The following is a 12,414-nucleotide window of genomic DNA, read 5'->3' as shown; positions in this document are numbered from 1 at the left end:
ATGGGTGGGTTTGGGGGAGTCGTCCGCATCTCGGGGGGGGGGCCATGGGGTCTCTCCCGTCTCTGTGTCGCTGAGATCAATAACCGCCTTTCCTGGGTGCTGCCCTTGTGGGTCCCCTCAGCTGGGGACTCCCCCCCGGGACTGACATGTCCTGCCACGGGGGTCCGTGGGTTGTCCCCTGCACCCAGCTCTGCAGCCCCCCCGCGAGGTGTGGTCCCCCAAAAGGACTAGCCCCCCCCCCCTTCAGACCCCCGCTGTCCCTGCCGTTAAAAGAGCGGCTACCGGCGTTTGGAAGCCCCCCCGCGACTTGTGACCCACTCCCCCTCCCGCCGCGGCCCCGTTCCGCGGTGGCCTCCGCAAAAACGCGGTCAGCGTCACGGACAGGATTCGAACCTGTGCGGGGAAACCCCATTGGATTTCGAGTCCAACGCCTTAACCACTCGGCCACCGTGACTCCCGCGCCACCCTGCGCCGCGCTCCGCCTAGACCGGGCCCCGCCGCCGCCCGCCCCGCCCCGCCCCGCCCCGCCCGGTACGCTGCTCCCGGCCTCACACCGCCTTCCCACCCCTCCCGGTGCCCCGCCGCCGTTCCCGGCCCCGCTCACACCCCCACCCCGAGACGCGGGGAGCTGTGTGTGCGCGCGTGCGTGTGTGGAGTCGCCGGGGGGGCGTCACCGAGCCCCCGACCCGTCAGGGTCCTCCACGGCCCGTCCGCGCCGGTACCGAGCCGGCAACGTTCGCGCAGCGCCGGCGGGAGGAGGCGACGCGCCCCGGGACCGGCAGGGGGCGGTAGAGCGGGCGCGGGGCGGGGCGGGGCCGGCAGGGGGCGGTAGAGCGGGCGCGGCGCGGCGGGAGGCGGCGGGAGGCGGCCCGGCCCGCTCGAAGATGGCGGTGCGGAAGAAGGACGGCGGCCCCAACGTCAAGTACTACGAGGCCTCGGACACCGTCAGCCAGTTCGACAACGTCCGCCTCTGGCTCGGCAAGAACTACAAGAAGGTAGGCCGCGGCGGGGGGCGGCGGGCGCCGCCGCCGGCCCCCGCCCCGCCGGGCCCGGCCTGTCACGGCCCCGCCGCCGCCATCGCCGCCCCCGCCCCCTCCCCGGGCCCGGGCCCGGCCCCGGCGCTGACCCCCCCACCCTGCCCCCGCAGTACATCCAGGCCGAACCCCCCACCAACAAGTCGCTGTCGAGCCTGGTGGTGCAGCTGCTGCAGTTCCAGGAGGAGGTTTTCGGCAAGCACGTCAGCAACGCGCCCCTCACCAAGCTGCCGGTGAGCCCCCGCCGGTGGCGGCACCGGAGACGGGGACGGGGACGCGGTGGGCCGGGGGCTGCGCCCCGGTGGGGGACGAGGCCCAGCGACACCCGGGGGCCTGGGGACAAGGCCCCGAGCAGGGACAGAGCCCCAAAGAGGGGGGGGGGACGGCAGCCTCGTGACCCAGGGACGAGGCTCCAGAGACCCGGAGGCAGCGCCCCGAAGAGCTGGGGACAAGGCTGAGCGGGGACAGTGCCCCAAAGACCGAGGGAAAAGGCCCCAAAGACCTGGGGACAAGGCCCTGAGCGAGGACAGCACCCAAAGACGTGGGGACAGCACCCCTGTGACCCAGGGACAGAGCCCCAGTGAGCCGGGGACGAGGCCCTGATGACCCAGGGACAAAGCCCTGAGAAGGGATGGCACCCCAAAGACCCGGGGACAACACCTGAATGAGCCGAGGACAAGGCCCCAAAGAGCTGGGGACAAGGCTGAGCAGGGACAGTGCCCCAGTGAACCAGGGACAAGGCCCTGAGCAGAGACAGCACCCCAAAGACCTGGGGACAAGGCCCCAGTGACCCAGGGACAGCGCCCAACCACGGACAGCACCCGGTGACCCGGGACAGTGTCCCGGTGCGGGACAGCGCCCTGGTCAGGGACAGTGCCCCAGTGTCCTGGGGACAGTGGCCGGTGACACTTGGGCACTGTCCTGCTGGGAACTGCCCCCAAGCAGGGTCTGTGCCCCAACGACCAGGGGACAGTGTCCCACCAGGGACAGCACCCCGACACTGGGACAGGGCCCTGACCACGGACAGCACCCCAAAGAACCCGGGACAACACCTTATGGACCTGGGGACTGCACCCTGGGGACCCCAGGACAGCACCCCGGGGACGTGGGGACAGCGTCCCGACACAGGGACAGGTCCCCAAGTGGGGTCAGTGACCCAACACCGCAGGGACTGCATCCCAGCCCAGGGACAGAGCCCAACAAGGGGATGGCACCCCAACGTGGGGATGGCACCCCACCCAGCTCCCTGCCACACCAGGAACGCAGCCCACCCTGTGTGGCTGCCCCCCCCCCCGACTCCTTTCTTCCCGTTACAGATAAAATGCTTCTTGGATTTCAAGGCGGGAGGAGCCCTGTGCCACATCCTGGCAGCAGCCTATAAATTCAAGAGCGACCAAGGATGGTGAGCGCCCGCCTGCACCTGGGACCAGGAGGGGGCCGGGGGGGCGGGTCACAGGGCCAGGTTGGGGGGTCCCCTCCATGGGAATGCCTGGGATGGCCTCGGCCAGGGGCTGCACAGGGGTGGGCTGATTGTAGGGCACCCACCTCCATAGCAAGCAGGTGCTGGGGAATGTCCCCCCTCCCGTCACCATGGACCCCTGATGGGGTTCAGGCGCGTGTCCCCCCCCACCCCCCAGGCTTTGGATGCTGACGAGGAGACCTGAGCTGTGGCTTTCATGAGAGTCGCTCTTTTCTTCCAATAAGGCGGCGTTTCGATTTCCAGAATCCCTCGCGGATGGACCGCAACGTGGAGATGTTCATGACCATCGAGAAATCCTTGGTGCAGGTAGGAGGCGCCGCCCCTGCCCCCCCCCCAGGCCCCCCGTCTCCCTCACCCGCTCACCGCTCTGCTCTCCTTCTCCAGAACAACTGCCTGGCCCGGCCCAACATCTTCCTGCACCAGGAGATCGAGCCCAAGCTGCTGAGCAAGCTGAAAGACATCGTCAAGAGGCACCAGGTCAGTGGCAGTGCCAGGGTGGGGGGCATGGGGTGGGGGCCCATCCAACACCTCATCCCGGGCACTCAGACCCAGACCCACTCCCTCGCTCTCCTCGCAGGGCACGGTGACCGAGGACAAGAGCAACGCATCCCACATTGTCTGTCCTGTCCCCGGGAACCTGGAGGAAGGTGGGTGCAAGGGGGAGCCCCCTGCTCTGAGCTCATGGTGAAACGCCGGGGCGGGGGGTGGTGTTTGGGAGCCAGAGCCATGCTGGGCATCACAGGCAGCTCTTGGTGGGACAGCGGGTCCGTGCTCAGTGCTGGCCCTGCTCTGTGTCTCTCACAGAGGAGTGGGTCCGGCCGGTCATGAAGCGCGACAAGCAGGTCCTGCTGCACTGGGGCTACTACCCCGACAGGTGAGGGGGCCCGGGCGGGGGCTGTGGGGACGCGGCTGAAGCCTGATGGAGCCTCCCCATGCCCATGGGGCACCCACACCGCTGTGGATGCTGCTCTCACCCCGTTCCTCTGCACCCGCAGCTATGACACCTGGATCCCCGCCAGCGAGATTGAGGCGTCTGTAGAGGATGCCCCAACACCAGAGAAGCCCCGGAAGGTAACGAGGTCCCCCAGGCTGGGATGGCAGCTGCAGCCCCCTCCTCTGCCTGCTGGCTGCCTGACGCGCCTGCACCCCTGCCCGGCAGGTCCACGCCAAGTGGATCCTGGACACAGACACCTTCAACGAGTGGATGAATGAGGAGGACTACGAGGTGACAGACGAGAAAAGCCCTGTTGCCCGCAGGAAGAAGATCTCAGCCAAGACGCTGACAGACGAGGTCAGAGCGGGGCAGCAAAGCCATGGCGGGGGAAAATGGGGGTCTCTGCTTGATCATCCCACTCGGTTGGACCCAGTGACCCCCTGTCTCCCCCAGGTGAACAGCCCTGACTCGGACAGGCGGGACAAGAAGGGAGGCAACTACAAGAAGCGAAAGCGCTCGCCCTCCCCCTCGCCCACCCCAGAGGCCAAGAAGAAGAATGCAAAGAAGGGGTGAGCCCAGGCTGGGGCAGGGTGGCAGGGGCTGTGGGGAGTTGGGCCCTGGGGTGCGGTGGTGACTGAGACACGGGGGGTCTCTCCCTTCGCAGACCCTCCACCCCCTACAACAAATCCAAACGGGGGCACCGTGAGGAGGAGCAGGAGGACCTGACGAAGGATATGGACGAGCCCTCGCCCGTCCCCAATGTGGAGGAGGTCACCCTGCCCAAGACAGGTCAGGGTGGGGGACCAGCAGCCCCCCCCACAGGGTCCTCCCATCACAAGTGTGGGCTGGGGTGGGGGCCCATCCCTGGGGTGCTCAGCACTGCTTCCTTCTGCTGCAGTCAACACCAAGAAGGACTCGGAGTCTGCACCCGTCAAGGGGGGCACCATGACGGACCTGGGTGAGTCCAAGGCGCCGGGGCTGAGCGCCGGGACAGGTCCCCTGGCACCACAGACCTGACGGTGCCCAAACCTGCCCCTGTTCTCCTCTCTTCCAGATGAACAGGAGGATGAAAGCATGGAGACAGCTGGCAAGGTGAGGCCCAGGCCCATCCCCTCCTCCCCGGCCGGGCACTCCTCCAGGGAAGATGTTCCCACCCCAGCGTGGCGGTCACCATTGCTGGATGGTCGCCTATTTATCCCTCTTTCCTTGTCCCTCTTTTCGGGACAAAAGGGCCCCTTTCTGCCCTTCCTGTCATCCCTGGGGCCACACGTAGTTTTGCCCTGTGCTTTTGGCCTCATGCTGCTCTCAGTGAGGATGAGGAAGGATCCAAAAGGGGGGCTCAGGACCCCCATGCCCATGTGGTGCTGGTCTCTGGCAGGATGAGGAGGAGAACGGAACTGGCAGCAAGGGGGAGCAGGCCAAGAACCCCGACCTGCACGAGGACAACGTGACGGAGCAGACCCACCACATCATCATCCCCAGCTACGCCGCCTGGTTCGACTACAACAGGTACGGGACAGCTGAGGACCAGGACGGTGCCACAGGGCGCCAGCCAGACAGTGCGGGGCTGCCTGGCCAGGCCCTCCCTGAGCGTCTCGTCTTGCAGTGTCCACGCCATCGAGCGCCGAGCCCTGCCCGAGTTCTTCAATGGCAAGAATAAATCCAAGACCCCTGAAATGTGAGGCCAAACCCCCGCTCACTCCTTCCCCATCCCTCCTGGTGCCGGTGGGGCCGCAGCCAGCACTGACACCTTGCCCCTCTCCCCCAGATACTTGGCATACCGCAACTTCATGATCGACACGTACCGGCTCAACCCCCAGGAGTACCTGACCTCCACGGCGTGCCGCCGCAACCTGGCCGGGGATGTCTGTGCCATCATGCGGTGGGTCCGGTGCCAGTGGGGTTGTGGAGGGGTGGATCAGTTTGGCACCTTGGTGCTGGCAGAGGGACCGGCGGGGTCTGAGCCCTGGCTCTCCGCAGGGTCCACGCCTTCCTGGAGCAGTGGGGCCTCATCAACTATCAGGTGGATGCCGAGAGCCGGCCCACCCCCATGGGCCCCCCACCGACCTCCCACTTCCACGTCCTGGCCGATACGCCCTCAGGGCTGGTGCCGCTGCAGCCCAAAACACCCCAGGTGGGTGCGCGGGGGCGGCCGCTCCTCGCCCAGCCGTGTCCCCCCTCTGCCTTCCCCCGGTCCCCGCGGGGGCCGGGCGCGGGGTGGGGTGGGGGGGTGGGGGGATCGCACAGCTTCGATCCGTGCCTCAGGGCCGGCAGAGCGACGGCGACGCCAAGACGGGCCGCAAGAGCAAAGAGATCGAAGACCTCGTCACCGAGACGGTGAAGGGGAAGCCGGAGCTGGTAGGCGGCTCCTTGGGGTCCATCCCCCCGCCGCTGGCCGAGGAAGGCTCCTTCCCTCCTCCCCCTCGCGCCCCGCATGCCGCCCTGCCCCGGGGAGCAGGGACGCGGGGGGGACACCGTGACGAGATGGGACACAAAGGCTTCTCTGGGATGGGGTGGAGGGGACCGGCGTCCTCGCGGCCCAGCCCCCGCGGCCGTGTCCCCAGCGTCCCCTCTCCTCCCCTGGCAGCAGACCTCGGCCTCGCAGCAGATGCTGAACTTCCCCGACAAGAGCAAGGAGAAGCCAGCCGACATGCAGAACTTCGGCCTCCGCACCGACATGTACACCAAGAAGAACGTCCCCTCCAAGGTGGGCACCCCCTGTCCCTGTCCCCGTCCCCGCCGCTTGCCGCCGCTCACCCCTCTCTTCCCCCCGCAGAGCAAAGCTGCCGCCAGCGCCACGCGGGAGTGGACGGAGCAGGAGACGCTGCTGCTGCTGGAGGTGAGTGGGGCTCCATGGGGAGTGGGGGGCAATGGGACTGCCAGCCCATGCTGACAGCCCCCCGCTCCATCCCGCAGGCCCTGGAGATGTACAAGGACGACTGGAACAAGGTGTCGGAGCACGTGGGCAGCCGGACGCAGGACGAGTGCATCTTACACTTCCTGCGGCTGCCCATCGAGGACCCTTACCTGGAGGACTCGGAGGCGTCCCTGGGGCCACTGGCCTACCAGCCCATCCCCTTCAGCCAGTCCGGCAATCCCGTCATGAGCACCGTCGCCTTCCTGGCCTCCGTCGTCGACCCTCGCGTCGCCTCCGCTGCCGCTAAGTCGGCTCTGGGTAATGCATCCCCTCCCAGCGGGGCATGGCGTGGGTGGGGGTCTGGCTGAGTCCTGGGGGGGACAGGGCTGAGTCCTATAGGGAGGTGGGCTGATTCCTATGGGGAGATGGATGAGTCCTGTGGGGAGTCCTGTAGGAGAATGGGATGAGTTCTGTAGGGAGACAGGACGAGTCTTATGGGGTGATGGATAAGTGCTATGGGGAGAGAGGGAGAGTCCTATAGGGAGAAGGGCTGAGTCCTATAGGGAGTCCTACAGGGTGGCAGGATAAATCTTATGAGGAGATGGGATGAGTCCTATAGGGCATTCTGTAGCGAGGCAGGACAAGTCCTGTGGGGAGGCAGGATGAGCCTGATGAGGGGATGGGACAAGCCCCCCAAGAGATATAGAATGCTGAGGACCAGGGCTGGCTCCAAGGGGTGTTGGGGGCCCCACTGAGGGCCCACGGCGCTGCCCTGCAGAGGAGTTCTCCAAGATGAAGGAGGAGGTGCCCACGGCCTTGGTGGAGGCCCATGTCCGCAAGGTGGAGGAGGCGGCCAAGGTGACGGGCAAGGCCGACCCCGCGTTCGGGCTGGAGAGCAGCGGCATCGCCGGCACCACCTCCGACGAGCCGGAGCGGATAGGTGAGGCGGGGTCAGTGTGATGAGTTTGCCAGGCCTGGGGCGGGCAGCAATGGGGCCTGACCCTGCGCTTGTGTCCCCAGAGGAGAGTGGCACGGAGGAGGCGCGGGCAGAGGCGCAGCCGACAGAGGAGAAGAAGGAGGCCAAGGTATTGGCTGGCCCGGGGAGGGGGCGCGGGGGTCTGGGGAGGGTGGCTGGCACAGGGACTCAAGCAGCCACGGGGCCGGTCCCTCCCCAGGAGCCACGGGATGGTGCCGCGGAGGACGAGGCGAAGGAGAAGGCCGGGGAGGCACCCAAGAAGGAGGAGGAGAAGGGGAAGGAGGCAGAAGGCGAGAAGGAGCCCGACAAGGGTGATGGTGATGGTGCAGGTGAGTGGGGGGCCCGGCTGGGCTAGGGTGGGATGTTGAGCCCCCCCCCAGCTCTGCCCTGCCGACATGGCCCCCCCCGCCCTGCCGCAGGGGAGCCAGAGAAGGAGAAGGAGGCGAAGGAAGGGCCGGATGAGGCGCCCAAGGAGCCACCGGAGCCTGAGGCCGAGCGCAAGGCCAAGGTGGAGCGGGACATCGGCGAGGGGAACCTCTCCACCGCTGCCGCCGCTGCCCTGGCCGCTGCTGCCGTGAAGGCCAAGGTGAGGGGCTGGGGTCGGGGCTCAGGGCGGGGGGGCCGTGAAGCCTGGGCGTGGGTGCTGACACTCCCCCCCACCTCTGGTAACCCCCCCCCCCACAGCACTTGGCAGCAGTGGAGGAGCGTAAGATCAAGTCGCTGGTGGCACTGCTGGTGGAAACGCAGATGAAGAAGCTGGAGATCAAGCTGCGGCACTTCGAGGAGCTGGAGACCATCATGGACCGGGAGCGCGAGGCTGTGAGTGATAACGGTGGCGATGGGGAGGAGGAGCCAGGCGCTTGCCCCCACTCCAGCATCCCCTGCTGACACCCCCCCCCGCTGTGTCCGTCCCCCCCCCAGCTGGAGTACCAGCGGCAGCAGCTGCTGGCGGACCGTCAGGCCTTCCACATGGAGCAGCTGAAGTACGCGGAGATGCGCGCCCGCCAGCAGCACTTCCAGCACCTTCAGCAGCAGCAGCAGCAGCAGCCGCCCCCGCTGCCGCCAGGGGCCCAGCCCCTGCCCGCCACCGCCACCGGCGCCCCCCTGGCCCCCGCCGCCCACCCGCTGGGCGCGCCGCCCGCCCCCGCCATGGTGGCCCCCGCCGAGCCCGTGGGGCAGCCGCTGCCCGGTGCCCCCCCGCCGCAGCCGCCCCCGCCGCCGGGCGCCCCGGCCGTCCCGCACGGTGAGTCGGGGTGCTGAGGGCTTGGGTTGGGGGGGGGGGGTGTCTGAACGCCAGGGTCTTGGCGCTGACACCCCCCCCCACTCCCCGCTCTCTCCGCAGCCCCGGCGCCGTTCCCCGGGCAGCAGCCGCCGTCCCAGAGCCTGGCTGGGAGCCTCGGTGGCAGCGGCCACCCCGCCGTGCCCGGTAATGCGCCCGCGGCCCTGCCCTTCGGATTGCCTCCATCCGCCATCCCATTTAGCATGGCTAACCCCCCCGCCGAGCCCCTCGGCGCCACTTTCCCCGCTAACCCGCCCGCCCTCCCGCTGCATGGGGCCCTCGCCAGCAGCATGCCGTCCGGGGGGCTGCCCCCCACCACCCACCCACCCGGCCTGGCCCTGCCGCACCTCGCGGGGGGCTCGGCCGCCGCGCACAGCCCCGCCATCGTGGCCGCCGTGCAGGGAAGCCTCCTTCCCAACCCCGGCCTCCTCGCAGGTGAGACATGATGGGGGTGTGGGGGGGGGGGGGGCCACCGGGAACAGGGAGGGGGGAACCCACCGGGAGGGACTCAGGGAGGGGGGGGACCCACTCACAGGCATGGGGCGGGGGGCTCAACCCGTCCCCAGAGCTGTGGGGCAAGAGGTGCTCATGCACCCCTTTGCCCCCCCCAGATGTGACCCCCCCCGCTCTTTCTTTTCTCTCCCTGCAGAGCAAGGCCCCCCCCTGCAGACGGACCCCATCGCGCCCAGCCCCAGCACGGCCACCCCCGTCCCCCCCACGCAGTGAGCCCCCGCCAGGGCCGAGGATGCCGCAGCCCCCCCCAACCCCGCCGCCACCACCGGCCTGGGGAGACCGGCCCCTCCCGCCCCTGCAAGGCACCCCAAAGGAAGCTGCCCCCCCCCCCCGACCCCCCCAGCTTTGGTATTTTTTTATGATTGTCCTGGATTTTATTTAAGTGTTGGTCTCCCTGGGCGGGCCGGGGACCCTGCTCCCCCCCGGCTATTTATGAGACAGCTCCACTCCCCCCGGCACATGGGCATTCCCCCCCCCCCCCAGCTCCTTCTCAGTTGTCATCCCCCCCACTTTCGTTTGTGGTTTTTTTTTTTTTGTTTTGTTTTGTTTTGTTTTTTTAAAAAAAAAACAACAAAAATAAAATTCCAAGTCCCTGGGGCGGGAAGAAACAAACAGCCTCGTGGTGCAGAGTGTGTCTGGGGGGGTGGGGTGGGGGGACACACAGAGGTTCACCAACCCAGCGTCACCTTTCCGACACTTTATTTGATGCCGTGGAGCAATAACTTAGCCGGTGGGGCCACGAGCGGGGGGGGGCAGGGGGCCTTGGTGGTGGCAGGAAAACAAGGGAAAAGGCACAAAACCAAGAGTGACTGGGGGCGGGGGGGAACAACACATGATGACACGAGGGGTCTTCAGCCGCTCAGCACCATCCGGACCAACTCTGTGGAGAGAAGGGGGGAGAGCAGGGTGAGGGGGGGGGGGGCAGGCTGCCGGGCCCCCCCAGCCCTCGTCCCGGAGAGAGGCAGGAAAACCAAAGTCAAACGGCTGAAGAGCGCAGGGAGGAACCGGCGTCGCTGCAGCCCTGGCCCCCCCCTGCTGGGGGGGGGTGGTCCACTGGCCCCCCCCCATGCCAGCACCCACATCCCGGCCCCAGCACGCAGGGGGGCTCCATGCAGAGGGGCATGCGGGGGGAAAAGGGGGAGAAGGAGGGGCTGCACCAAGGGCGAGAGCGCAAACCAGGCGGCCTTTTTTTTTTTTTTTTTTTTTTTTTTTTGGCTTTTTTAAAAAAAAAAAGACACCGCCGAAAAAAATAGGCAGAAAAAAAAACTGGAAGTAACTGAGGGGAGCGGGGGGGGGGGGAGGCGTACCCCTGCGGCGTCACCCTGACAAGATGTGTCTCACAAACGCTGGGAGGAAGGAAGGAGACATGATGGTCAGGGAGGGAGCGGGGCCGCGGCTGAGCCCCCTGGGGCCCCCGTCACCCCATCACCCCTGGGACCCCCAGCACCCCGGGACCCCCCAGCACCCCCTGCCCTCACCTTCGTAGTTGATGCAGCCGTTGCTGTCCTCATGCCCAGCCACCAGCTGCTCCACCTCCTCCTCCGTCATCTTCTCGCCTGCGGGACAGCCCGTGTCACCCCACGGTGATTTTGGGGGGGGACACAACATGACACACTGTGGGTCCCCAGGGCTTGCTAGCCTTTGGGGGGGGGGGGTGTCCCTGGGGCTTGTTGGGGGCTTGTGAGAATCCCAGGACAGGCTGGGAGTTCATGGGGTCCCTGGGGCTGGTTGGGTTTTGGGGGGCTTCAGGGGTGTTTGAGGGGTCCTGAGGGCTCGCAGGGATTTGGGGACCTGGAAGGGGGCGGGGGGGGAGGATGATGCTCACCCAGGGTGACGAGGACGTGGCGGATCTCGGCCCCCATGACGGTGCCGTTGCCCTCCTTGTCGAAGACCCGCAGCCCCTCCACGTAGTCCTCGAAGCAGCCCTGGTCCTTGTTCTTGGCGATGGTTTGCATCATGGGCAGGAACTGCTCGAAGTTCAGCGTCTTCAGGTTCATCTCTGCGGGAGAGAGACCGTCGGTGGGGGGGGCCGGGGGGGTCCCGGGGAGTCTGGGGGGGGGGGTGGGTCCCCCACTCACCATCGCTCTTGGGGTTGCCCAGCACCTTCATGACCTCGGCGTTGGTGGGGTTCTGGCCCAGCGCCCGCATCACGTCCCCACACTGGCTGTACAGGATCTTTCCATCCCCGGTGCGGTCGAAGAGCTGGAACGCCTCCTTGAACTCTGCCGGACCCCCCCGCCCCCGCGTCAGCACCTCCGGGACCCCCCCGGCTCACCGGGACACCCCCCCCCCCCCCCGCCAGACCTCCCATCTGGAGGGATGCTGCATCCACAGACCCCACGCTGATGCGACCCCGCCGCCTGCATCCCTGGGACCCCGCACCTTGGGGACCCCATTACCTGCCCCCCCCCCCAACCCGGGACACCACAAACACCCCCCCCCGGGTCGGGTTTCTTTCCCGTGCGGGTCCGGTTTCCCGGTGGAACCCGACTCCGGCGGGGATGGAGGGCGCGGCCCCCCCGCCGCGTCGGGCGCGGCCGGGATGCTGCCCCCCCCCCCCCCGCCCGGTCCCGTTCCCCCCCCCGCCCCCGTCCCGGGAAGCCGGCCGGCCCCACCCCGCAGGAATGCGCGGCCCGGCCCCACGCTATGCCCATATAAGGGCAAATGGCGCAAAAGGGGCCCGCGCCCCCCCCCCCCCGCCCCGGGGCCCGGTCCCGTCGCCGTTCCCACTCCCGCCCCACCGACACGAACGGCCCCGCCCGGGCGGGACTTTGCCCCGGGAACGGCCCCACCCGCGGCCGCGCAGGAAGCGCTGGGGGCGGCGGGGCCGGTCCTGGGGGGGGGGGATGCCCGGTGCCCGGTGCCGGTCACTCACCCGCAGTCTGCTCCTCCGAGAAATCGCACTGCGGGGAGAGCGCGGCGGTCAGCTGGCACCGGTACCGGTACCGGCCGCTTCCGGTGCCCGCCGACCGCCCCCGACCCCCCCCGCCCCGCATCCAGCCGCTCCCCCCACCCCGGGTTCCCGTCCCCCCCCCCTCCGCCCGCGCATCCCCCGCGGGACCCCCCGGTTCCCGGTGCCCCCACCATGGCGGCGGCCGCTCCCGTTCCTGCTTCCCCGCTCTGGGCCGCGGGCGACGGGCGGGCGCTTTCTACCGACCGGCGTCACCGCCCGCCCATTGGCCGCGCGCCGGCTGCGTCACGGCGCGCTAATTAGGCGATGCATTATGCATGAGGGGAGGCGAGGCCACGCCCCTTCTCCTGGGGGGGATTTTTTGTCTATAGAAGGGCACGGAGCGGGGTCCGGGGGGGGCATAGCGATGGGGGACACCCCCACGAGTGAC

At 68.4% G+C, this 12,414-nt stretch overlaps 2 protein-coding genes and 1 non-coding gene across 4 annotated transcripts; 1 reads left to right on the top strand and 2 right to left on the bottom strand.

Moving 5' to 3' along the window:
• Nucleotides 1-372: 372 nt before the first annotated feature.
• TRNAS-CGA (transfer RNA serine (anticodon CGA)) lies at nt 373-454 on the bottom strand. Its single transcript has one exon. It is a non-coding gene; the product is annotated as a tRNA-Ser (tRNA).
• Nucleotides 455-827: 373 nt separating this feature from the next.
• SMARCC2 (SWI/SNF related BAF chromatin remodeling complex subunit C2) lies at nt 828-9,897 on the top strand. Its single transcript, XM_075049671.1, is given in 30 exon segments — nt 828-995; nt 1,148-1,267; nt 2,351-2,436; nt 2,739-2,820; nt 2,899-2,991; nt 3,092-3,161; nt 3,319-3,388; nt 3,510-3,585; nt 3,674-3,805; nt 3,902-4,017; nt 4,113-4,237; nt 4,347-4,406; nt 4,503-4,540; nt 4,827-4,957; nt 5,055-5,126; nt 5,217-5,330; nt 5,429-5,582; nt 5,714-5,806; nt 6,036-6,155; nt 6,225-6,287; nt 6,365-6,623; nt 7,084-7,245; nt 7,326-7,390; nt 7,481-7,610; nt 7,701-7,867; nt 7,966-8,100; nt 8,203-8,524; nt 8,624-8,872; nt 8,875-8,995; nt 9,210-9,897. Coding segments are annotated over 30 exon segments (3,762 nt in total). The 5' UTR covers nt 828-884; the 3' UTR covers nt 9,436-9,897.
• Nucleotides 9,756-12,287, bottom strand: MYL6 (myosin light chain 6). Of its 2 annotated transcripts, XM_075049672.1 has the most exons (7): nt 12,158-12,287; nt 11,949-11,976; nt 11,152-11,295; nt 10,899-11,072; nt 10,552-10,629; nt 10,381-10,419; nt 9,756-9,953 (listed from the first exon to the last, which is right to left on the bottom strand). In XM_075049672.1, exons 1-6 carry the CDS (start codon nt 12,158-12,160, stop codon nt 10,391-10,393), a joined length of 456 nt encoding a protein of 151 aa, XP_074905773.1. In that variant the 5' UTR covers nt 12,161-12,287; the 3' UTR covers nt 9,756-9,953; nt 10,381-10,390. The 2 variants fall into 2 exon arrangements, with proteins under 2 accessions (XP_074905773.1, XP_074905774.1); XM_075049673.1 differs by lacking the exon at nt 10,381-10,419.
• Between the last annotated feature and the right edge of the window lie 127 nt (nt 12,288-12,414).

This window comes from Buteo buteo, chromosome 17 (genome assembly GCF_964188355.1).
Source record: "Buteo buteo chromosome 17, bButBut1.hap1.1, whole genome shotgun sequence".
Classification (NCBI taxonomy): domain Eukaryota; kingdom Metazoa; phylum Chordata; class Aves; order Accipitriformes; family Accipitridae; genus Buteo; species Buteo buteo.
The sequence above is the reverse complement of the archived record's forward strand: the minus strand, read 5'-3'. Positions and strand labels throughout refer to the sequence as shown.